This window comes from Bufo bufo, chromosome 9, assembly GCF_905171765.1.
Source record: "Bufo bufo chromosome 9, aBufBuf1.1, whole genome shotgun sequence".
NCBI lineage: Eukaryota > Metazoa > Chordata > Amphibia > Anura > Bufonidae > Bufo > Bufo bufo.
In genome coordinates this window covers 25627889-25654908 of record NC_053397.1, presented here as the reverse complement: position 1 = coordinate 25654908, position 27020 = coordinate 25627889, and the positions used below count along the sequence as shown (strand labels likewise).

At 45.0% G+C, this 27020-nt stretch overlaps 1 protein-coding gene across 1 annotated transcript; it reads left to right on the top strand.

Annotated features, from left to right (window-relative positions):
* The first annotated feature begins 5670 nt into the window (after nucleotides 1–5670).
* On the top strand, nucleotides 5671–18458 carry KBTBD8 (kelch repeat and BTB domain containing 8). Its single transcript, XM_040407603.1, has 4 exons — nucleotides 5671–5696; nucleotides 9996–10206; nucleotides 12412–13526; nucleotides 16541–18458. The coding sequence occupies exons 1-4, from the start codon at nucleotides 5678–5680 to the stop codon at nucleotides 16999–17001; spliced, it is 1806 nt and encodes a 601-aa protein (XP_040263537.1). The 5' UTR covers nucleotides 5671–5677; the 3' UTR covers nucleotides 17002–18458.
* Nucleotides 18459–27020: the final 8562 nt, after the last annotated feature.

The window sequence follows — 27020 nt, the reverse complement described above, 5'->3', positions numbered from 1 at the left end:
ACACAGCTGATCGTACGGGGGTGCCAGGAGTCAGACATCCATGATCTGATATTGATGACCTATCCTAAAGGATAGGCTATTAAAGGGGTTTTCCCATTTGAGATAATGGGGGCATATCGCTAGGATGTCTGATAGGTGCGGGTCCCAACCCTGGTTCCTGCACCTATCTCGTAAATGCAAAGTGAAGGAGGGAGCACAGTGCATGCGCGGCTGCCCTCCGTTCATTTCTACGGGGTCGCCGAAAATAGCGGAGCGCTGGCTCGGCTATTTCTATCGGCCTTATAGAAGTGAAGGAAAGTGGTGGCCGTCTCTATTCATTTCAATGGTGATATGCTCTCATTGTTTGATATAGGTGTTGGCCCTCAAAGGTGTTGGCCTTTCTCACACAATGGTGGGATTTCACTTAGATCTACCACCAATGTCAGCTCTAGGACCCGCGCCTATCTCTAGAACGGGGCCCCCAAAGTGAACGAGGGCTCACCACGCAAACACAGCCATCCTCCATTCACTTCTATTTGAGTTCCAAAAATAGCAGAGCGCCGGCTGAACATAGACACAAGTCCATCAAGTCCAACCCTGTTGATCCAGAAGAAGACAAGGACCCCTGTGAGGAGGATGGAAATTTTAAAGGAAGAAAAACTCCTTCCCGTCTTCGAATCTGGAAATCAGAATCAATTCCTGGAATCTCTTCTCCAGAAATCTAGTACCCATAACCTGCAAAAGGCATCCAGGCAGGGGCAGACTGGGAACTTAAAGTGGCCCTGGAAAAAAGCCTAAGGCTTGTTTCACATGGCCATTGCGGGTGTGTTGCAGGAAAAGATGCGGGTGCAAAGCGTTTTAATGAGTTTTGCATGCGTGTGAGAAAAATCGGCATGTTTGGTACCCAGACCCGAACTTCTTCACAGAAGTTGGGTTAGGGGCTGCGTGAAAATCGCAAGCAAGTGCGGATGCGGTGCGATTTTCATGCATGGTTGCTAGAAGATGATCAGGATGGGGACCCGATCTTTATTATTTTCCCTTATAACATGGTTATAAGTGAAAATAATAGCATTCTTCATACAGAATGCATAGTACAATAGGGATGGAGGGGTTCAAAAAATAAAATAAAAAATTAAACTCACCTCATCCACTTGTTCGCGCAGCCCGGCTTCTCTTCTTTCTTCTTCTCTGAGGAAAAGGACCTGTGGTGACGTGACTGCGCTCATCACATGGTCCATCACCATGGTGATGGATCATGTGATGAGCGCAGTCACGTCACCACAGGTCCTTTTCCTCCATGGTGATGGATCATGTGATGGGCCATGTAATGAGCGCAGTGACGTCACCACAGGTTCTTTTCCTCCTGCACAGCAAAGAAGAAGACAGAAGAGAAGCCGGGCTGCGCGAACAAGTGGTTTAAGGTGAGTTAAATTATTATTATTATTATTTTTAACCCCTCCAGCCCTATTGTACTATGCATTCTGTATTAAGAATGCTATTGTTTTCCCTTATAACCATGTTATAAGGGAAAATAATAAAGATCGGGTCCCCATCCCGATCATCTTCTAGCAACCATGCATGAAAATCGCACCGCTTCCGCACTTGCTTGCGATTTTCACGCAGCCCCATTCACTTCTATGGGGCCTGCGTTGCGTGAAAAACACACAATATAGAGCATGCTGCGATTTTCCCGCAACGCACAAGTGATGCGTGAAAATCACTGCTCATGTGCACAGCCCCATAGAAGTGAATGGGTCGGGATTCAGTGCGGGTGCAATGCGTTCACCTCACCCCTGAGGAAAACTCGCCCGTGTGAAAGAGGCCTAAAAGTGCAGAGCAGCAGGGCCCAGCAGCGGGGATCAGGTAAGTATGATTTACCATCGCTGGTCTGGCCATGCTGGGGGGGTCTGTAGAAAAGGACCCCAGGAGTGAACAACCCCTTTAAATCAGCAGGATATCAATTTATGCCGTGGATTTCATTGTGGGTAAGGTTTTTTTTAATCCATCTGCTTTGCTGCTGCTATTTCAGATTTTCCAGATGCTATTCCGCTTCGGAAAATCAGCGCCATTTATGTCACGTGTGGCTGTCCCTTTAAGCCACTTTTCCACTACATGGAACTGGCTTTACCCTTCTCTACTATGTTTTGATACAAGGTAGCTTATTTTTCGTTGTGGCTATAGTGCCCCCTGCTGGTAGCAATGCAGTCAAGATTCTCTCGGACCAATCACTAGTAAGCAGTGTGGTCATGTGACTTCACAGTACCCACTTGGCTTGCTTGGAACCTCTTCAGATCAGGTACCAAAAAAGTACCAGGTGCTATTTCCAGCTTTGGCCTAGTGGAAAGCGAGAAAACAGGACAGAGTCAGGTAAAATCCAGATGGTTCCATGTAGTAGAAATAGGGCTTTACACTTCAGCAAATGGCATTTATCATGTAGAGAAAGCTAATACAAGGCACTTACTAATGTATTATGATTGTCCATATTGCTTCCTATGCTGGCTGGATTCATTTTTCCATCACATTATACACGTCTCGTCTCCATGGTTACAACCACCCTGCAATACAGCATCGGGGGTTGTGCTTGCACACTATAGGAAAAAGAGCAGGCCTCTGGCGGCTGGGACCACACGAGTGTGCATAGTCCAACACTGTTATCTATATTGTGCAAGCACGACCACCGATGCTGGATTGCAGGGTGGCCGTAACCATGGAAACGAGCCGTGTATAATGTGATGGAAAAATTAATCCAGCCAGCAAAGGAGGCAATATGGACAATCACAATACATTAGTAAGTGCCTTGTATTAACTTTCTCTACATGATAAATGCCATTTGCTGCAGCGAGACAACCACTTTAACGTTGAAAATTTTTGTGATAAGTGGAATGTTCCCCCCCCCCCCCCCCAGGGAGTAACAGATATGATTTCCATGTAGAAAAAGTGCCATTGAAGTGCCATATTTTTTTCTTGCTAGGGTATATTCATGCAGTACGCAGGCCTGCAGGGTATAGCGATGTGAGGTCACGGTTACTTAGGCAAATGAGGGTTGCTATGGGTTACTCAGAGTTTGTAGGATGACCCTGGGCAGCGTACAGCAGTGATGAAGAGGCTGGCACAGAAGTCCTCTGGGGCACTCTCTGTATATAGGGACCAGGCCTGATGGTGGGTGAGGTGCCCTGGGTGTTGCAGATGTTTAATGTGCCTAGGGCAAGGTCCCTTTAAGGTTCGTGACGCCAGTGCCTGTAACTGTGGCACACCGATTGATAGTAGTAATAAGTGAGGAACACGTTGCTGTGGTGAACCAAACTTTCTTTACTGAAAAATTGTTAACTTTATACAGTCTTTTATAGGTTCAGTCCCATATAGCAGTGTCAAATCACAAGCAGGCTTTTACATCTATGGCAGGCAACAATGTCCTTTGCAAGATACTCAGAGGGTTAAACACACTCACAGATCAGGCTGTATCTTCTCCTCAGAAATACTGTACACTGTTCCTCAGAACTCCTGTCTGTCTTTATCCCAAGGCCCGGATGCCCTAATGCTGGCTTTATCCTTGGTAGAACACTTCCTCTCGTATATATCCTTGCTTCAAGTATAAATCCTTCTGCCCTTCAGCTTACTTGTCTGTATGGAATACTGGCTCTGCTTTGCTTGTGGGAACTTGGCTTCTCAGGAGGCAACTCTTCCCCTGGTGATAATCTTCTGAGCTAACTGTGGCTCAATATCCTCAGGCTGGCTGATCCACATTCACTAGCCTCCTGGTGTCAACTAGAAGCCTGGGCTGTCTAGCTGCATGTCAGAGCCTGCACCTCAGCCCCACTCTGGCTAATGTGTCTTCTGGCCTCTGACTCTGCACACTCTCAACTCTGAACTGACCCCTCCCTGTCTGGGTCTAAATATATATACTAGGTGTTCCCTAGCTCCCTCTAGTGCCTAGGATGCTGAACTATACCCTAATAGGCCTGCTGCACATATCACAGGAAAAATACACATAAATACACATTAAAAATGCATTAAAATGTACTGTGAAATACACTGCCACTGTCCCACAGGAGGTGGAGAACAACGTGGCCCAATTGACCCTTGTGTAGTGCCCACATTTACCTAGTGGGACACTACATTCACACCTGGGTTTTGATCAGATTTTTTTCATGCAGTTTTTATATCCAATATAAGTGTGGGAGGAAAAAGTGCTGCCTCTCTGATGGCCGGGGCCATTAGCAGCGCACATAGGCCAGAGCTTTTTCCTATAGTGTGCAAGCATGACCATTACTGGATTGCAGGGTGGTCATAACCATGGAAACGAGCAGTGTATAATCTAATGGAAAAATGAATAAAATGAATCAAGCCAACAAAGGAGGCAATATGGACAATCACAATACATTAGTAAGTGCCTTGTATTAAAGGGGTTCTACAGTTTGTTTTAACTGATGATCTATCCTCTGGATAGATCATCAGCACCTGATCGGCCGGGTCCGACACCCGAGACCCCCGCCGATCAGCTGTTTGAGAAGGCAGCGGCGCTCCAGCAGCGCTGCGGCCTTCTGACTGTTTACCGCTGGCCCAGTGACGTCACGACTAGTATCAACTGGTCTGAGTGGGGCTAAGCTCCATTCAAATGAACAGAGTTTAGCCCTGCCCAGGCCAGTGATACTAGTTGTGACGTCACTGGGCCAGCGGTAAACAGCGAGAAGGCCGCGGCGCTGCTGCCTTCTCAAACAGCTGATCAGCGGGGGTCCCGGGTGTCGGACCCCCGCCGGTACGATGCTGATGATCTATCCAGAGGATAGTCCAGCGCGCGGCCCGGGTGCAATGCATTTTGATGCGTTTTTCACGCCTGTGATAAAAAACTGAAGGTTTACAAACAACATCATCTCTTAGCAACCATCAGTGAAAAACGCATCGCACCCGCACTTGCTTGCGGATGCAATGCATTTTTCACGCAGCCCCATTCACTTCTATGGGACCAGGGCTGAGTGAAAAACGCAGAATATAGAACATGCTGCGATTTTCACGCAACGCAGAAGAGATGTGTGAAAATCAATGCTCATGTACACAGACCCATTGAAATGAATGGGTCAGGATTCAGTGCGGGTGCCATGGGTTCACGTCACGCATTGCACCCGCGCGGAAAACTCGCTCGTGTGAAAGGGGCCTTAGTTGCCCACAGCAACAAATCGGAGGTCACCTTTCATTTTTTTCAAGACACTTTAAGAAATGAAAGCTGGGCTCTGATTGGTTGCTATGGGCGACCAAAACAGTTTTCCTGGTAGTTTTGAAAAATGACCACCATATATTATTATAACATTATAATTGTCATTTTTATTGTTATTTTTATTACCACATAAATAAGAAACAACACAGGGACCGCCACTTAAACATGTGACTGGAGAGCTACGGCCTCTGCCCCACCATGACCCAGTCCAGCTGATTCAGCTCCCCCGCCTCCTCCTCCTCTGTAGAACTACATATCCCGGCATCCCTCTCCCAGCAAGCTGACACGTCACACAAAAACACCGAGGAAGGCCCCGCCCTTTACTGCCGGCTAGAACTACATTTCCCGGCGTCCTTTGCTATAACTATCCAATCGCGTGGCTTCAGCGGTGAGCAGGGAGGCTTTTGATTGGTTGGCAGCGAACATCCGGGCATTCTAAAGGAAGTAAGTGACGTTTTGTACTCAAGCTGGAGCCGGAGGAGGAGAATGGCTGCGCAGGGAGGAGGTGGGTTGTTTGGGGGGCGCTCTGAGGACTCGGGGTTTGCGTTGGGGGGGCCGTATTCCATTCATTTGCCTGTATATATTGGTTCTATAGGGTTGACCTGGGGTGTATGTGGGAGGAATTACCCAGCAGGCAATGCTGTGCCTGTGACTCCTCAGTCCCCTGGATGATCCCCTCCACTCCATGTCCTGAGACCCTCTGCCATTCACATCCACTTCCCAAATGAAACCACCATAGAATCGCAGATGATTGCACCAATACGAGTTGTCATTGGCGATGGCGGTGTATCTATAGCAACAAAACGACCGCTGAAAATTTGTGTGCAAGCTTTACCGACACGGCGCACCGTGGACGCTGGGCATTAGCGCTGCTGTCATGGCGCAGAAATACCATTGGCTAATAATTCCACTTACATCAGATTTTGTTGTGATCGGTTGGACGCCTCTCGATAACCCTCTAGCTCAGGGGTAGGCAACCTCCAGCTATGGTGAAACTACAACTCCCAGCATGCATAATTGCTTTGCTCTTCTCAGAACTCCCATAGAAATGAATGGCGCATGTTGGGAATTGTAGTTTCACAACAGCTGGAGTGTTGGAGGTTGCTGATCCCGGCTCTAGCTGGAGCTATGGAGGTCTGTGATCTTGGGTCACCACTGATATCATGCAGGACAGGACTCGGTAGTCACATCGGTCTCCTTTTGGCATTGCCCAGAGACTTCTACTGCTGGAAGCGACAGTGATCATAGAATATCGTATCGCTTCTACAATAAGCGAAGGCTCCGAGCAGTGCCCAAGGGGTTCAATCTCTGTTTTGAGCCATGTTCTTGCGGTATTGGTCGAGGATAGGACTTATCTGCAACTTAAAGGGGTTGTGTTATCTGAGACAATGTCAGGTAGGTGTGGGTTCCACCTATGGGACCTGCACTTATCTGTAGAACGGGACCCTCCCCCCAAAGTGGTCAAGAGCGCGCTGCACTCTCCATTCACTTCTATGAGTTTGGAAAATGTCCGAGCTTGGCTATTTTTGGAACTCCCATAGAAGTGAATTAGGGTGTCTGTGCGACCTTATTCACTTTGGGGTTCTAGAGATAGGTGCGGGTCCCAGAGGTGGAACCCACAAGTATCTGACTGGTGGCATATCCTAGTGATATACCCAATGTCTCAGATAATACAAGCCCTTGAAGCTGGTCATGTTCCAGCAACAGCAATTCTGCTCCCCCCATACACATGCATACTTGGTTCAGCTGAGTGTGCATGTGCTCTCAAGGGGTAAAGAGGAGTAGGCGATGCCAGCCGCCTCTGGTGGCTTATCTCAGGTTCAGACATATTGATATCCAACTGCTTGATCCCTATGAGCCCCATCCTCTGCCTTAGAGGTTCTCAGGATGCCCCCATGTACATTAGAGCAGGGATCAGCCACCTCCGGCTGCTGTGCAACTACAACTCCCAGCATGCATGCTTACTTGGCTGTTCTTGTAACTCCCTCAGAAGTGAAAGAAGGATTCTGGGAGTTGTAGTTTGAGAACAGTTGGAGTGCCAGAGGTTGCTGATCCCTGCATAATATGGAAATTGGCGGGTATGGCCTAGATATCAATCTAAGGCCCCATTCACACGACCGTGTGCCTTTTACAGAGGGCTTCCCTGTGCTTCAGAGTCCATGCAGCCCCACTGCTTTGGTCGCATCTTGCAGATCGTGGACCCCTTGACCTCGATGGGTCCGCACAGTGATGCGGGGGTGCACACAGCCGGTGTCCGTGTTTTCCAGACCTGCTGTCTGCCAAACGGACACAGCTGTGTGAATGGGGCCTCATGTGTATTGTCACTTTTAGGTTGGGGCTACACAGTGATCCTGGCTACGTTGCGCTACCAGACATGACTTTGCAGCAACGCAGCCACCGGTATGAATGGGTTCACAGTGCGACTCTTAGGTTGCAGCGACGCTCTGAATTGCACAAAAAAATCCAATACTGCTGGATGTTTTTTGTGATTCTGGGTTGCGGCAACTTGCTAGTCGTACTGCAACCCTATTCTGCCCAATGGCTGCATTGCTACACAGCAATTTTTGGTTGCATGATGGGTGTTGTGGTCGAGGTCGCCTTGTAACTCCATTGAACCCATCTGATCCTTTTTGCCACTAGCAGTTACGCCATGTCGGTAATTATTTGTTCCTTTCTTGAACCTGATGCAACCGTTGCAGTATACAACTGCTCCAAGGTGAAAGACTGGCAACCTCGCAAGGGCTCCACAGCGTCAGGGTCCAAAAGTGAGAGCTGTAATCACTTGCTTTGATCACTTTTTTTTTTTTTTGTAAATACGGCCCAGCGCTGTATGTCACCCATGAGCGCTATGGGTTTCCCTGGATCCGATGACATCAGGATGATGTGCATGTGTCTAAAGCAGGAACAGTGCCTACACCACGAGCACTGGGAGCAAGCAAATTGCTTTAAAGGCGGCTGGAGCTGATTTCCCGGCTGGAGCCTCAGTTGCAGATTCCTGGATTTTTTCTGGCAGAATGCCAGTATCTATGCCGGAAACCCGAGGGACCCCGTTATCGTCAATGGGATCCTTCAGGTGCCGGATCTAGAGATTCTGGGAGTTTCGGTGCATCTGTGACCTTAAAGGGAACCTGTCATCAACTTTATGCTGACCTCACTGAGGGAGGCATAAAGTAGTGACAAAAATGCTGATCTCAGCGGTGTGTCACTCATCAGCTAAAAGTAAGTGGTTGCCGAGAACCAGCATCATAATCATTGCAGCCCAGGCCTAGAAAAGAGTCACATCTACCTGAGAAGAGTCCTGGTTATTATAATCTCCTGCTCTCTCGCCCATCTGCTAATGGTTGGCAGTTCTCTCCTAGAGAGAAAGGGAGAAAACTAGGTATTAGGCTACATTCACACGTCCGTGGTGTGTTGCGGACCCGCAAATTGCGGGTCCGCAACACACCAGCCCGTCACCCCCATAGAAATGCCTATTCTTGTCCGCAAGCTGCGGACAGGAATAGGACATGCTCTATCTTTTTGCGGAGCTGCTGACCCAAAATCGGGGTCGCGCTCCGCAATTGCGGCTGCAGACAGCACACTGTGTGCTGTCCGCATCCATTCCGTCCCCATAGAGAATGAATGGGTCCGCACCCTTTCCGCAAAATTGCGTAAAGGATGCGGACCCATTTTGCGGACGTGTGAATGGAGCCTAAGACTGTCCGTCATCAGCAGGAGAGCAGGAATTCATGAATAACCAGGACTCTTCTCAGGTGGCCGTGACTCTTTTCCAGGCCCGGTCTGCAATGATTGTGATGTTGGTTCTCGGCAACCACTTCCTTTTAACTTATAAATGACAGATCGCCGAAATCAGCTCACCTGTCTCTACTTTATACTGCCATTAGTATGAGCAGCAAAAAGTTGATGACAGGTTCCCTTTATCCTTATGCAGAGGCTTTCTATTAAAATTATAATTTTATTTTTTCCTAATTGTGTGGGTCCTATTCAGTGGCCAACGCTTGAGGCTTCAGTCGGAGATAATCTCCTCAAGTCCTAATCGATACCTCCTATGTACACTGCAGACCACAATGTGAATACAACCTGCAGTTGCAGGGGCACCTTTTTTATATTGAGCCATGTTCCCCAGTTAAGACCCCATCTGGACACATTTCAATCATCCAAGTGCTGAATTTATTTGGGCATGTTGAGGGCATGGATAGAAGGCTCCAGAGCTGGCGGCAGGCTTGGCCCATAGTTACCTCCCTTCCCTTAAACCCATTTGCACACTTTGCACACCATGCACATATAGGCTAGGGCTACACGATGGGGTACAACTACACTGCCACGTTCATGTCGCAACAAAGTTGCATAACTTTTTTTTTTTTATATATATTTTTTATTTTAATTTTAAATGAGTCGGTGGTGTTGCGCTGTGACTGCAACATAAGTCGCACAAAAATCCAACTTAGATGAATTTTTTGCGATGGTCGTGTTGCTGTGCGACACCACTGACTATCATCATAAAAAATGTTGCACAACTTTTCTGCGAGAAATGTCGCCGTGTAGCCCTAACCTTATCGGTGGCATACTCTGCCAATATCCATTGTAAAAAGGCAGCCGACATGATTTTTCAGTCGGTGAGGGAGACCCTCAGGATGTGATTGGTGGGGAACAGAATTAAGTGGCAGAATGCCACGCATTCTTCAGAGGTCCATCCTGCCTCCTGCCACAAGGCTGAACTATAGGGAGCGATGTATTTTCCACCTGAACTGTAGTGAATATGCACCTTCTCGTATTCACACTGAATCTGTTTTGTTCTTTTCAGAAGTAGCCAAGTTTTTACAGACGCAGAATGGAGTCCCCTCGTCCAGTCCAGTCAGTAGTGGGATGGATCCTTACCATGCCTGCAGCATTCTCCAGCAGCTCAAGGCCATGTACGATGAAGGCCAGCTCACCGATATCGTCGTAGAAGTGGATCACGGGAAACATTTTTCTTGCCACCGGAACGTCCTTGCAGCAATCAGTCCATACTTCAGGTACAGCGACTCTGACGTTTTTAGGATGCAGTGAAATGCCATGATAAAGCAATCAGAGGCGTGTTCATATGGACAGAGATTTGTGGGAGATAAAGTCTGATGCCTCATTCACACGTATTGCAGCGTTAATCTGTCCATGATGGGGACGCAACCAAACAAAGCGGGATGCATTCTGGTGGATTCCGTTTCGTTCAGTTTTGTCCCCTATGACGGATCTCGATAGCGGAAAGGGAAAGCGCAGATGTGAAAGTAGCCTAACCAGTAAGTGCAGGTTCTCTATGATCTATGTTCTCCTACAGATAGCCATACATCTTGGATACTGTCTGAACAGTGAGCTTTTTCTACCCCCTTCCCCTGCCCCCCCCCCCCATATGCTTGCACATTTGACTCTGAATAGGGAGACCGCTCTGGTGGCAGCTTATCATGTGAGAAATAAAGACTAGACGTGTTGAAATTCAGTATGCCCAACCCTTATTGATTCTCTCCTTCCAAGGAGGCTCAGGACACCAGATAGTTGGTGGGTCTCGGTCAGAAGTGTGCGCAGTTGCACCCAATGTTCTTCTAAGGTAGGTTTCATAGTAGCGCTTTACCTCTCCGGCCGGTTGGGTTTGTCGGAGATGTCAGAATCCGACACTGCCTGAAGGACCGTCGGTCCCGTTAACTATGATGGAGAAATTGCGCAGCAGTTATCTTCTGGCAAATTCCCATCATATTTGCCGGGTTGTGGCCGGATTTAAAGTTAATGGGGCCAGTGAGCCTTCAGGCGGCTTCTGGCAGTGCCGGATCCAGACCTCTCCGGAGATGTTAATTGCTAGTGTGACACTAGCCTAATGTATATGGACACCTTTTAGGGCTTTTTCACACGAGCGGATCCTGTGCGTTGAATCTGCTGCGTGAAAGAGAGCCAAGCCCCGCTCCGGACAGCAGAGACACGGAGCATTAACATGATTGAAAATGCTCCGTGCCTCTCTGTGATCTTTTTACTGCAAAATCACAGCGAGATAAAGTTGTCACCATGATTTTGTAGTAAAAAGATCAGAGAGGCACGGAGCATTATCAATCATGTTACTGCTGTACGGAGCGGGGGTTGGCTCTTTCACGCAGCGGATTCCGTGCACAGGATCCGCTTGTGTTAGTACTTATTTTTTATTTTATTATTTATTTATTAAAGCGCCATTCATTCCATAGCGCTGTACATATGATAAGCGGTGCACATACATAATACAGACAATTGCACTAATCATAAACAAGACAAGTTACAAACTGGTACAGAAGGAGAGAGGGCCCTGCCCGTGAGGGCTTACAATCTACATGGTATGAGAGAAGGACACAGTAGGTGCAGGTGAAGCTGGTCGTGGCGGTATAGAGGCAGCAGGGTCACTGGTTGTAGGCTTGTCTGAAGAGGTGGGTTTCAGGTTTCTTTTGAAGGATTCCACTGTAGGGTAGAGTCTGATATGTTGGGGTAGCGAGTTCCAGAGTGTGGGGGATGCACGGGAGAAATCTTGGAGGCGATTGTGGGAAGAGGCGATAAGAGGAGAGAATGAAAGAGCCCTTATTCTCTGTATTTCACAATACATTATGCACAGCTAAAGCCCTGTTTATGTTCAAGGCCTCCATCAGACGTATACGTTGAAAGTATTGCCTAATGTATGCCACTGTGGAGGCATACAGTGGTGTTTGTCACCCACTGACCCCATGCTTAAAGGGGTATTCCCATCTCAGACAATGGGGGGGGAAAAGGCTGGGACCCACACCTGCAACCTACAACAAGAACGAAGCGGGGAGCGCTCTGGCTCGAGGACCCCGGATTTCCCGAGATCCGTCCACCACCAAGCGCTGCTCCCATAGAAGTGAATGGGAGCGCACTGCACATGCCCGGCCCATGCTCCCATTCATTTCTATGGGGCAGACGGAAATAGCCGAGCTAGCGCTTGGCTATTTTGGGCAGCCCTATAGAAATGAACGGGGGGCGGCTGCGCATGCGCAGTGCGCCCTCCGTTCATTTCCCCGCTCCGTTCTCATTGTAGGTGCGGGTCCCACCACTATCAGACAATGGTGGCATATCCTAGCGATATGCCCCCATTGTCTGAGATGGGGGAAAACCCCTTTAAAAAGGAGCTTAGTTAGGCAGTAGGGAGACTCTTTATCAGTGCATTTCATTGTCCTTTTTGTTGATCCCTTTCTTTTCTTTCCCCCCCAACGCAGATCTATGTTCACTAGCGGCCTTACCGAGAGCACACAGAAGGAGGTCCGGTTAGTGGGAATTGAAGCGGATTCCATGCAGCTTGTACTGAACTATGCATACACCTCCAGAGTCCAGCTGACCGAGGCCAACGTCCAGGCTCTGTTCACTGCAGCTAGCATCTTCCAGATCCCTTCCCTCCAGGACCAGTGCGCTCAATACATGATCAGCCGCTTGGACCCACAGAACTGTATAGGCGTATTTATTTTTGCCGATCACTACAGTCACCAAGAACTTAAGGACAAGTCTCAAGAGTACATTCGTAAGAAGTTTCTGTACGTCACCAAAGAGCAGGAGTTTCTGCACCTGAGGAAAGACCAGCTCATTGGTATCCTGAACAGTGACGACCTGGATGTGGATAAGGAAGAACACGTGTACGACAGCATTATCAGTTGGTTTGAACACGACCAAGCCGAAAGAGAAATGCATCTTCCAGAGATATTTGCCAAATGTATCCGTATGCCTCTTATGGAAGAACAATTTTTGGAAAAAATCCCTCCTATGTTTGCACGGGCAATGCCTAAAAACCATATACAAAAGGGAAAGATAAGTGCCAATTACTGTAATCGGCGTCTCGGCATGACCGCTTCGGAAATGATTATCTGCTTCGAAGCTGCCAGCAAACACTCAGGGAAGAAGCAAACTGTGCCTTGTCTGGACACGCTCACGGGAAAATTCTATAAACTATGCAAACCCCCCGGAGACTTGCGAGAAGTCGGGATCCTTGTGACGCCAGATAACGAACTTTACATTGCGGGGGGCTACAAACCCAGTAATAATGACGTCTGCATAGACCACAAAGCTGAAAGCGATTTCTGGTTATATGACCATCCAAATAATAGGTGGCTGGCGAAGGCGCCGCTGCTCCGAGCGCGAATAGGTTGCAAACTGGTTCATTGCTGTGGTAAGCAGTACGCGATAGGGGGACGCGTTTATGAGGGGGACGGCCGCAATCCTCTAAAGTCCGTGGAATGCTATGATGTTAGAGACAACTGTTGGACGGCTGTGAGCTTAATGCCTGTTGCAATGGAGTTTCATAGTGCTGTGGAATATAAGGACAAGATGTACATCTTACAGGGTAAGAGCTGAGGATGCGCTCCTGCGGTTGAAATAACTATGGCGGTAATACGGTTTTGAAGTCTAATACCTTTTAGTTTGAGGGAGCGGAGCAACAAGGTGTATAGAGTTTGCCCAAAGTCTACCTTATTAACCCCTTGTCACGCAGCACCATAAATTTGTGCCTCATGCAGGAGAATGTTTTTTTGCAGTGCTGGGATGGCGTGGGCTCGGGAGCTGTGCCTGCGCCATCGTCAGCGGGTGTCAGCTGTAATGTGCAGCTGACAACCTGCTGCAGCAACTGGAATTGGCGCTAAATCATGGTTAGTTTGCTCCTTGGGTATCCAAGTGGTGTAAAGAGGGCGGTAGCTCACCCTATAAGCTCATTGGCCCCTCCACTACAAGACAGCAGGGTGCCAATAGTTTGTCATGGTAATGGGGGGGCCTAATTGGACATGTCTTACCTGTGACAAGGCCTAAAAGATGCCTGTCAATGGAAGGCTGATGTAATACACTGCTATGTAGGGATATTGCAATGGGTTATAGATGTGAACAAAGGCTCTCATGGTCATGTCACAGTGGGATTAAAACGGTGAAGGTTACAGAAAATAAAATTGCTTTGGGGCTTTGCACTTGCGGGGGAATACTCTAAAAAGGTGCAGAATGGGATAAAAGAACTGTGCACTTTTGGGTGGAGAAGAAGGCGTTTGCAAACCCTTCCCTCCTGAACAGACCTGCGAAGGGAAGCGTATACATACATGCTTTCTGGTGATGGCTTCTGACCTCTTTGGCCTCAGCTGCTCCACTGGTCTTCATGGAAGTAAACTTCCTGTTTGATGCCCCCGCAGCGGTCACCTACTTCCCTTGCATAATGACTAATGGTCACGCGCAAGGGGGGAGCAGGTCACGCCTGTGGCCAGCGATTTGCTGAGGTGGGGGCAAACAGGTAGTTTACATCCAGGGAGCCCAGCGGAGGGAGCTGAGCTCGGGGTGTAATGATGCCGGGCGCCAACATAGGGAAGCAGGTACTTATGCTTCCCTTTGCAGTTCTGCCCAGAAAGGGAGAAGTAATAAACCCCCCCCCCCCCCCCCCCATGCTGCCCAAAAGGTGCACAACCATTTTAAGGCCCCAACTAGACTGCTTCATTGGCAAACAGATACTATGGACAGAAGAACATTCTGTGTCCAGGACTGTTAATGACTTCATTTAGCCTGGGCTGATCAAGTTGTACTACAGTTTTTCTTTCAAGATTGGTCCGTTATAGAGCAGTGTTTCCCAACCAGTGTGCCTCCAGCTGTTGCAAAACTACAACTCCCAGCATGCCCGCACAGCCAAAGGCTGTCCGGGCATGCTGGAAGTTGTAGTTTTGCAACAGCTGGAAGCACACTGGTTGGGAAACACTGTTCTAGAGGATGGTATTGGTGCTGAGCGAAGCGAGCTTCGGATGCTTCATCCAAAGTCGCTTCTTTTAAAACTTCAAATTAATACTGTGTACAGAGATTTGTCTCCGTACAGTATTAGAATGTATGGGCTCCGATGAGCCGAAGTTAGTTATTCACAAAGTCGCGCTTGATTTCTTTGAATAACTTAAATATCAACACCTGAAGTTATTCAACAAAGTCACGCGTGACTTCGGCTCATCGGAGCCCATACATTCTAATACTGTACGGAGAAAAAAATCTCCGTACAGTATTATTCCGAAGTTTCGGATGAAGCATCCGAAGCTCGCTTCGCTCAACACTAGAAGGTTTGTATGTTCTAGGCTGTGTTCACACGTTCAGGTATTCGGTAAGGATTTAGGTTGTGGATTCTGTGTGTAAATCCTAACAAAATACCCCATTCGCATACAGCTGGAAAAAAAAAAAATCTGTGGGATTGAATGTTCATTTTGTGCGCCAGTTCCGCATGAAAAGTCATGGCTTATCTCCATCTGCTGCCACGTCCGCAGCCATACCTGATTTTGTCATGGACTAATGCTGAACATGTGAACGCTGCAGATTTGCAGTGTAAATTCCTCACCACGGACTTGCGGCCAATTACTGTACTATACATGCGGATGGAGTTTTGAAAATCCCATCCACATAAAGCTGAAAAGTAAGCATGGTGCGAGCGTTACTGAATGCCAAAAAGGTATCCCCTTCATTGTATAGGGAGGAGTTCGTAACAAACTGCAGGTTTGGTGGTGAAAAAATTCTGCGCTGTGTGCATTCAGCCTTAGGCCGTGGAACAGGGACGTGAGCGGTCCGTGGTATCCCGGCCTGACATCCTGCTGAGAGCAGGAGCGCACGGTGTCATTGGTTGCTATGACGCTGTGCGCTTCCTGCCGCCTCTGCACTACAGTAATACACTCGTATAGATCATACAAGTGTATTACTGTAGTGCAGCGGCGGCATGAAGCGCACAGCGTCATAGCAACCAATGACTCTGTGCTCTCAGCAGGATGCCAGGCCGGGATACCACGGACCGCTCACGGCCGTGTGCATTCGGCCTTACAGTATGTTCACATTAAGGCTACTTTCACACTCCTGTTTGGTGCGGATCCGTCATGGATCTGCACAGACGGATCCGTTCAGATAATACAACCGTCTGCATCCGTTCAGAACGGATCCGTTTGTATTATCTTTAACATAGCCAAGACGGATCCGCCTTGAACACCATTGAAAGTCAATGGGGGACGGATCTGTTTTCTATTGTGTCATAGAAAACGGATCCGTCCCGCTTGACTTGCATTGTGTGTCAGGACGGATCCGTTTGGCTCAGCTTCGTCAGCCGGACACCAAAACGCTGCAGGCAGCCTCCAGAGCGGAATGGTGACTAAACTGATGCATTCTGAGCGGATCCTTTTCCATTCAGAATGCGTTAGGGCAAAACTGATCCGTTTTGGAACGCCCCTGAGAGCCCTGAACGGATCTCGAACGGAAAGCCAAAACGCCAGTGTGAAAGTAGACTGACTTGTACGCTATAACATAAAATCACAAAGAGTGATGGTCAGAGTTGAAGTAAAATTGGCTTTTTACCTTCTTGCTTTCACATAGGAGACGTGTTCTTGTGCTATGATCCTCCAAAAGACTACTGGTGTTACCTGACCCCCATGACCGTTCCAAGAGTCCAGGGGATGGCGGCCGTATACAAAGATTCCATCTACTATGTAGCTGGCATCCGAGGCAACCATCGCGTGCTTACCGTGGAGGCTTATGACATTGAGCAGAATCGTTGGACTCGAAAGAAAGATCTTCCTTGTGAACAGTCTTCAAACCCGTACATCAAACTTGTGGTCCTGAAGGGTAAACTCCACCTTTTTGTCCGCGCCACCCAAGTCACCGTGGAGGAGTTTGTGTTCCGAACCAGTCGAAAGAATTCCCTCTATCAATACGACGAAGTGTCCGACAGTTGGAAAAAAGTGTACGAGACTCCGGAGAGGCTGTGGGACCTTGGCCGTCACTTCGAATGTGCAGTTGCTAAACTCTATCCCCAGTGTCTTCAGAAAGTTTTGTAGACTTCAGGCGGCTTTTACCGGCTGCCGATGGGAAGAAAGACCATTCAAAAAAAAAAAAAAGAAACAAAAACTTCTGTGTCAGTATTTAATGTCTGTGGACAGCTTCCTGTACTTGTGGATGGGTGCTTTCAAGGTTGCAGTTTGAGTTGCTGTAGGATTGCAGCTAGTTTTTAAGGTTTTTTGGTTTTTTTCACCACTGTATTTCAGTGAATCCTGAGTTTACAAAGTGCAATTATCAGCATTGTTTTCATGGTGTACGTGTGATCATGTCATTCTGTCGTCGTATTTTGTAGGTAGGAATTGTTTAAAGTAACTTATTGATTGCTTTAGAGGAACCAAGATATCTATGCACTAGAGCACGGGCAAACCTACCGGTCAACAAAAGGTGGTAGAGGATGCGGACACTGGAGGTTGGATGCCTGAGCATTTTATGGGGCAGTTCCACTTGATTTTATCCTAATGTTTTTTTGTTTAATTTTTTTATTTTTTTTCCTATTTAAAAAAAAAAAAAAAAAAAAAAAAACTTCTAGAATACACTATTTTTTTTTATTTATTTTTTTTCGACTGGTCTGGTGTCTAACGTTTTTTGACCCTTTTGAAATAGTGGAAACTTTTTCTGCCGCCCCATTGCAAGTTGGTGTGTAGGTTTGCTATGGAACGAACACGGTAAGAATGGTGTTCTGCATTATATTTAATACAAACTTTATTTTTATTTTTTTTCCTATATGATGCAGAGGATGTTATACATGTTGGAGTGCCTTCATCGCTACACCGCGGCACAATATGTCAAAGTGGTACTGCATCTTTTAAAGTTTGAAGACTTAATACGGGTAATATCTGAGGCAATATCACTAGGCTTTGTGTCCTTTTTCTCCCCTCTTAACCCCCTTCTGATTTATTTAGAACGCTACAAAAACACAAAAAAAAATAAAAAATACTAACGATCAAACCTTCTTGGCTTTACCGTTTTCATGCCTGGACAGCTTCCAGAGTACTGCAATCCTCTCCGTCATCCTTGAGGCTGCAATACATGCGCTATATACTTTGATGCTTGTCGTTTTCAACTGTTTTAATGCTTCTTTCAATATTGGGTTTACTTTGTATAGTTTACTATATATATGTTTTTTTGTTTTTTTCCAGTGTTTGGATAAAGCACGTTTATAGCAGGTTTTAATTTGTTCACATGCTTTAATTTTTGTATTTAAATGGTGCTATCTTTATAAAAGGAAACATAGAAGACCAAATCTAGAATAATTGATTTTATCTAATGAGTACTGTAAGTAGAATGCGGTAGTTTATAGGGCTGTACACGTATGGAGGTTGCAACATCGCCTTCTTCGTATGAAAGTTTTTAGTATACTCTGCTATTCCTGGGATATGTTTGGAAGACTCGTTTAGGTTACTTGCACACGTTGCACATTGCGTGCGTTTTTTACGTGTGGATTCTTGTGCGGGGGGGGGGGGGGGGAATAAGCCTCATACAGTACTAGCAAAAGTGTATGAGATTAGATAACTCGTTCCGTGTGTAAATTGACCTGTTGATTTTTTTTTTTTAAATCCGTGGCATGTCAATGGTTTTTTTTTTTTTTTTTTTTTTTTTTTTTTTGTGCGGGTTTCGCCCTTTTCAGTGTAAGGATGAGATCTGCAGCAAAACCGCATGAAATACGCACTAAGAAACTGCAAGTAACACGTGCGGTTTTATGGTGCAGAAACGCTTAGAAATTCGTGAGGAATTTCTGCAAGAAAGCTACAGCTTTGTGTAGGTTATGAGACTCTTCCTATAGGTAAACCTGCCAGACTTTGTATGGTTGTACATTTTGTTCCCTATTGAATCTGAAATAATTAACCCCCCCTTCCCCGCCTTTTCTTCTTATTGCTGGTGCAATGTGAGTAATTTAGAAACCTGAAACTCTAAGATAAGATGGACAAACACTGCAGACTTGAAGTTTCTACCGGCCCAGCTGTATTGGCTTTGAAAGTCCTGGAAGAGAAGTTGACCTAAAAAGTTAGGTGCCAATTACAGATTTAAGGCACATTAGCTACCTAGTGCCTTGGTTTTGTCTGACCCTGTGCTACTCCCTAATGTTATCTCGTACTCCGATCTCTCGAGTTGGCTCGTTACTGGACCGTGAAAAAGTAAAGTTCATCATGGAAGGTCCGTGATCAATCAAACACATTAAACTCTGCCACATTGTCCTCTTCTGATCTTGCTTCCAGTTCTGTCTAAACAGTAGTGAAAGGTAGTCAAGTACTAGAGATTTATACAGTTTTCTCCTGACGATCAACAACTTTTCATGAGCCAAACATGACCTGACTGATGGCAGACATCTTTCAAAAAGTTGATCTGCCTTTTTTTTTTTTTTTTTTTATCGTTTTCAAGTGCTGGAGTTGACAACCCAGATTAGGCCACAGATCACGGCAGACATTGATCAGTTATTTTGTTAAATTTGTTAACTTCTAACTGGTTTCTAAAAGATCAACCTTCCCTGACCAACCATGAACAAGGTCCTTCATAAAAGCGCAGTGTGAAATCTTTAATGGCCAGATGCACTCTTGCCTTCTGGTAAGGGATGCACCTAAAGTCTGCCTAATCTACTCGTCGTTCATTTGAACTTTTTAGGCGGGGGGGGGGGGGGGGGGGGGGGAGGGGGAGGTTGACTGTAGTGTTCTTTGATAGGGTTGCTTGAAAGTCCAGAATCTATCTAGTTGAGGACCTCCAGATGTCCCTAGTGTTGACTGCCGATGTGGCCCTTTTTAAGACTTGTGTGATCTTTTTAAGAAATCCTTGGTTCTTTGTCTAGAAATACCTGAAATGAAATACAGCTTTACCCTAAATGGCTGGCAATGGGGAAAAAAAGTGTATATTACAATTGACTTTCTTACCACGTAGCCTTGCCTTTCTATAGGTGTTCATGATCCATCCTGAACTATGTCCTGTTCAATGCTCGGAATCGGTGTCCTCAAATGTTCTAGGAGTTCACATATTGGAGCCAGGCATTGTCTACTCACTTGAAATCTAGTTAGTTCACAGTCCTGTAGACTATAACGTAGAAAAATAATCTGGTTCGTTCTTCGGCTGCTGTATTTAGGGTTTTTAAGCAGTCCTCCTCTGAATCTTGCAGTGGTTGAACCTCACTGCAAAAATTGGTTGGTCTATTGAGCCAAATTAACTTGTTTCAAAAGGTCATCTAGTTGCTTACCATCCAACGTTGATGCCTACATGGTAACTGGGTTGTGTCCCTACCAGTGTGTGACCAGAGCTACCATGACTCTTGCCAAAAGTTATTGTTGAATATAACTTTCGAGATCTGGTCTAGCTACACCGATAAACTGATGAAAATTGAGCGATCAGAGCAATAGAACAGCAATATTTTTATTTTTTGCTCTTGGCCATCTTGAAACATGACCGTCTGTTTCACACTTTTTTTTAAATCCAAAACCTGTCCATTTTTACGAAGCACATGCCCGAATAGCAAAGGTTGCAGTAACTGGAGTGAGACAAAGTAGAGCATTTATTGTACTTGAAACTAAATCAACTGGAATTTTTCAAAAATAATATAAATTGCAATATAAGCTTAAAGAGCAATAATAAAAAAATACCCTAATGCCCAATATGTATCTACTTGAGTGAATTCTGCAGGGCCAATCTTTTTATCCATTTTGGGGGAGGGAAGTTATGTAGGTTTTCGCTTGTATTTACATTTTACTTTTATGATGTGCATAATATATAGAATTACTACATGCCCATGTCTTGCACAAGCAATACTGTGAAAAAAAAAAAATCCTTAACAAATCGCATACCTCATCTGTTTTCTTTAGAACATTACATATGCATACCCAAACTTTTCATGTGTGTCTTTTTCGCCTTTGACTTTAAAGGGCTCTAGAAGGTTAGAAAAAACATGGCTGCCCTCTTCCAGGAATGGTACCACCCTTATCCATGGGTTGGGTCTCTGGTATTGCAACTCGGGCCCCATCGAAGGGAATAGCCTAAGCAGTCATGTTTGTCTAACCTGATAAAGCCCCTTTAAAGTTCCCACCATCCTATCGGCTTTGTATACAAAGCAAATTGTAGATGTTTTTGGAAGCACCCCCTGCTTGAATTCCCCCCCGACCCCTTTGTTCCCTGTATAAAGTGAAATGCTGTCAAATATGTGATGCGTTTTTCTATGAAACTCCATTTTGGCTGTATAGAAATACCTTGCTTTTGGACAATCTGTAGTGTATTTGTTGGCATCGCTCCCATTTGTCGAGAGTACTTGAATTTGCGGTGGGACATCTAAGACTACTTTACTTATTCGGATTGTGGCTGAAAAAAATCCCCACCATTTGCTCCAACTGCGTTTTTGTCCACCCATAGCTACCTAGAAAAATTTGTGAAGATGTAATGATCTAAACCGTCCTGGATTGAAAGAGCGTAGTATACTCCATTGAGCTGCATTTTTTTTTTAAATGTTTTGGACTATTGCTAATGTATTGCTCCTTGTCAAATAATTATCAGAATGCTATGATCATTATTGTGGGTTTGGCGTTTCTAAAGTATAAAAAAAAAAAATTATTTTCAAAAAAAAGTTTGATAGCTAAATTTTTGTTTCCTTCTTAGTCGTCTTCCTTTTTTATCTGCTGTGTTCTCTAAATAATTATAAAACCTGTTTGACATCTTGCTCAGTGAGAGGGGTTGTGGATGTTTTGGGGATTTCTATGCTTAAAGGAAAAGTTGTCACGTTGAGCATGGTCCCTGATCTGCAGGCAGCATGTTATAGAGCAGGAGGAGCTGATCTGATTGATGTACAGTTTTATGGGAAAAGATTCAGTATAACCTGTAGTTTATTTTTATATTCCTGCTCATTCTGGGCTTTGAAAGTCCAGGAGGCGGTCCTATCAGTGATTGACAGCTGTGTATACACAGTCATAGAGAGAAGGCTGTCAATCAATGATGGGACCGCCTCCTGGACTTCAAAGCCATCAGCGATTGACAGCCTTCTCTCTGACTGTGTATACACAGCTGTCAATCACTGATAGGACCGCCTCCTGGACTTCAAAGCCCAGAATAAGCAGGAATATAAATGTTTACATTTACAAGTTTCACAGAATATTTTCCCACAAAACTATATATTAATCTGCTCAGCTCCTCCTGCTCTATAATATGCTGCCTGCAGATTAAAGGGAACCTGTCCTCATGGAAATGCAGTGTAAAGTCTCACCTGCAATACTGTGATGTAAAGGTGCTGAGGTTACGGTAGATGGTTTCCTGGAACCTTCTTCCAGAGCATGATGGCTTTTTTTTTGGCCTGCAGTGTTCATATGAATACTGTGTATATAGTCCATGTGCACAGTAGGGGGCTTGTGGAAAGTTAGGTTGGCCATACATATTCAACAGCTACCTCTCCCAACTTCCTTCTTCCCTATTACACATGCACACTCTGGTTGTGTATACATATGCTATAAATGAGGATAGGGGAAGTGGCGGACTGGCCATAGACTCCATAGGGAAAGTTCCCGGAGGGCCGATGCCCAAGGGGCCCCCCAAGCCCTTCTCATGGCTGCTGTCCATGTACATAACAATCTGATGCCCTCAACATTAATGTAGAGCATTAAGTACTTATGTACCTGGCCAGCAGCCAGGTGCCCTCCTGAATTCAACTGTACCACCATCCTCAGTATGGGTATAGGGCAGTATTTATGCTGCACTATGGAATTTGGTGCTGCTGGGCGGTATTCTGTGCTTTACTATGGAATTGCTGGCCCTGCCCACTTTTGTTGTCCCTGCCTACTTGTGTCGCCCAGCCTTCTTTCAGCTTGTGCCCACCTATAACTTGGGGCCACATTTTTTAATTTATTTTTTATCTCCTCTATGGACATCTTTAAATTCCCAGTCCACCCCTGGGAGAGGATAGTAAGCTACTGCCAGACACCTGGAGGTGCTCCCCAAAAACAAAGTGAGTATGATGAAATCCAACAGCCTGACCCTTCTCTTTCCCCCCCCCCCCCCCCCCCAGCATTTGCAATGGTAGGCCGAGTCGTGAGCTCCAGTACGCATTAGATGGTTGGGCGGTCCCATTGAAATCGGGTAAATGTACATTTTTGGGTGTTTTACATCTCCATTTTCTTGCTAGAAGATAATCTATCCCAGTGAAGAAAACTGGGCAATGCCATCACATTCTTCTCTAATTTGAAGTTTCAGTGGTTGGACACGTCAATTAGGCTTCATTTATATCAAATATTAACACTTAATGGTAGTATACAAGGCAATGTCACTCATTGCATGTTGATTTATTTTTATGGATGGGTGTAGCATTAAAAATCTGGGTTGGTTATATTATGGACGGGTCATATCCACCCACCCTGATACCTTTACAGCCTTTGTGTCAACATTTTACCTGGGATGGGGGGGGAGAAATGTAGCAGCAACGTGGTCAAAACAAACTCTGGTCTTCATGCAGAAAAACAAAAAGTTTGACGTTTTGACCACGTTGTGTCACTTGGAATGTGAGTAGTTGCTATGGGCTTTTAGTTACTGTAGCTTTTATGTAGGAGGGTTGTATTTACAGGTGAAACGTGAAAAATTTGAATATCGTGCAAAGTTGATTTATTTCAGTAATGCAACTTAAAAGGTGAAATTAATATGAGACTCATTACAGGCAAAGCGAGATATTTCAAGCCTTTATTTGTTATAATTTGGATGATTATGGCTTACAGCTTATGAAACCCCAAAGTCTCAATCTCTGGTCCCCTTTGCTCAGGAGGTATGGATTTATTAGCTGACTAGAGTGCGACACTTTGAGCCTAGAATATGGAACCTTTTCACAAAATTCTAATTTTAAGTTGCATTACTGAAATAAATGAACTTTTGCACGATATTCAAATTTTTAGATTTTAACCTGTACGTTGTGTTCAAAGCAGAAGGTATCTTGGTGTATGTACAGTACATACACCAGGCTATGTGCAATCTACTGTTTTTGGCCAAGACTGGATGAGAACGATGGGAGTCATTTCTCCAGTGGGTGGGAGGCAGCTTATATCCAGAAAGAGTGGGACAAAAATTACAACTCCATTCACACCTGGTTTTAATAGTCGTGTTTTTTTGTTTAAAAAAGCGTTGTTCTTTTTGCATCTTGTTTGGGGGAAACGGAAAAACAATTCACATATTCCTTTTAAAAGAATTTACAAAAAAATTGGAATGTGGGTTTGAATTTTACCAGAGGAATCTTGGCTCCTGATGAGTTTACAGGAAAAGTCTACAAAACTGTCCCCCCAAAAAAATAAAAAATCTACTCCTGGGGATATTCACACTTTAAATTTAGAATTTCACCATTAAAAACAAACCCCTTTCAAGACCATTTGTGATGCTGTGTGCCGAGTTATCTGCGCAATAACCATGTGAATTACCACTTTTTTGTAAAATCGACTTTTTGATCTAATGTATTTTTTATTTTTTTATTTTTTTTCCTTAACTAATAACTTTTTACATACGGTAGTTCTGAGAAGTTGCGTGTACTGTTCTGTGCTCAGGTATGTTAACAAGTATTGTAGTGCAAATACGAAAATGTGCCCCCATTAACTTATTTTACTGTTATTGCCATCTTGCACATGTTAGCATTCTACTTGATGTCATTACTTTTCCGATAATAAATTGTTTTAAGGTTTTATTATGTATTGACTTTGTATCTTGTTTTGGCGTTTTTTGTGTTTTCATTACTCAGTATTTGTCTCCATTCACACCACTGAATTAAGGTATTGCTTTCAATGCAGTCCTTACTATTTTATGTGAAACCACATGCTAGGGACCTCATTACTACTCCATGAATGAGTGTTTATGTAGTTGTAGACTTCTTCTTTTTTATTTATTTTTTGTTGGTTAGGCTACTTTCACACTTGCGGCAAAGTGATCCGGCAAGCAGTTCAGTTGCCAGAACTGCCTGCCGGATCCAGCAAAACGTATGCCAACTGATGGCATTTGTAAGATTGATCAGTCAGAAAAATGCCGGATCTGTCTTTCCGGTGTTCTGTCAAAACAGATTCGGCCTTTATTTTATTTTTTTCTTTATTTTTCATTTTTATTATTTTACATTATTTTTTTTTGGTCTGTGCATTTGCCATTCAGGCAAGTCTTCTGTTTTTTTTTTTTGGGCCGGAGATAATACCGCAGCATTCTACGGTATTATATCTTTCCTGATCAGTCAAAAAGACTGAACCGAAGACATCCTGCCTTATTTTCTGGCATTGAGCCCTTTTTACTGAACTCGGAGCCGGAAAAGAAAAACACTAGTGTGAAAGTACCCTTACCCTTTCCCCCCGCAGGTTTGGTCAGTATGTTTTGCCAGCATTTTGAAGCAAAGTCGAGACTTTTTTATTTTATTATTAGTAGAATCTAGCAAAGCTTTGAAAAATTCGATTTGGCAGCTTTGCCTAACTTTGTCAAGAAATTCAATTTGTTACAAATGACTTCGTCACAAATTGCTTTCCATTGTATGGAGCGGGCGCAATGACCGGAAACAGCGACAAAGCTCCCTCCAACACTGATCGCAGTGTTTGAAATTCGCATTCATTTCCTCTGGGGTTAATCCGATGCGGCAAGTGTGATCGTGTGGTGATGTCTTCACAATCAATGCAGGTCCTTTGGTGGAATCAAGATGGAAGTGGACGACCTCTCCATCATCCAGTGAATGAGGTGAGTATAATATTTTTTTTTTTTTTTTTTTTTTACTTTCAGCTACTATTTTAGGAAAATGAAGGAGGAAGTTCAGCTTTGTGGCAAACTGAATTATTCCTAAAATTTGGATCGAAGTCCACTTCGGATACTTTGATTCGCTCAACACTATTTACTAGCACTGCTATATTCTACAGCACTTTACAGACATTAGCATCGTCCTGTCCCCTAGGGGGGGCTCACAATCTAGTTCTCTATCAGTATGTTTTTGGACTGTGGGAGCGAACCAGAGTACCTGGAGAAAATCTATGCAAACATGGGAAGAACATACAAAGTCCATGCAGATGTTGTCCTTGTTCTGATTCAACCTAGGATCCCAGTGCTGCAAGGCACCAGTGCTAACCACTAACCCGCCATGCTGCCTAGATATTAAACATAGGGGTTACATAGTGAAAGTGCTTCAAGCGCCTATCTTCTTGGCTTCTACTTGTGTTTTTGACTTCAAAATACTGACAATATTTGCCATATGTGACTAAGGCCAGCCACACATTTGCTATTCTCTGTGGGTTCAGCCAATAATAAGAAGCATCTGCTAAGTTACTAGAGTTGTGATCTCCTCTGACCTATTGTGTATGGACGTCTTTCTTTGCTGTGTTTTTGTCTTACAGGAGACTGTCTTTTTCCAACTTGAAAAGCCACAAAAAAAAATCCAAAAAGTGGAGGCTATTCTTGAGACAATTGGGTCCAACAATAAGTTGCAGGATGGTACAGATATTTCCCCATGCACCTGAGATTGGCCTCGGGCCAAAAGCTGGTTCTCCTATCCCCGCCACCCATACACAAGTGTACATGCGTTCTCAATAAGAGGGGCATAACCTCTTCTAGCTTCTCTTACGTTAGAGAAAAAAAAATCCTTCTTTCCCCAACATCTGCTGTCAAAGGGAGAGTTGGGACAACCCCCATACAGATAAGATGGACAAGCTGTGGATTCCGCCACCAATGAGTATGGCTTCCTTTAATCATGAGTACAAAGGTACCCTTTACCTAAATATCTGGCCCATTTCTCTGCCAACCTGAGCACTGGATTAGAGTGTTATCTAAAAATTTTATGAAGCTCTATCACCATAATCATACAACATATTACAGATGCAATATCAAGATACTTTTTATTTTTTATTAGTTTAGGGCTTTCTGAGTATAAATCCAAAACACCCATAAAAAGGTGCAGTGATATATAGGTACATCATGTCACATCACAGGCCATATGAGTTAAAGGGGTTGACTGGCCAGTAAAAGTTTTACAGTGAAATTTTGGTGCCAAAAACATGCCCGCTGCGATAAGGAAAATATTTGCTCTTGGTGTAGCTAA

Coding starts and splice junctions, on each gene's coding strand:
- KBTBD8 (XM_040407603.1), top strand. Junction 10,207..12,411: donor GCAATCAGTCCATACTTCAG/GTACAGCGACTC, acceptor CCCCCAACGCAG/ATCTATGTTCACTAGCGGCC. Junction 13,527..16,540: donor CAAGATGTACATCTTACAGG/GTAAGAGCTGAG, acceptor GCTTTCACATAG/GAGACGTGTTCTTGTGCTAT.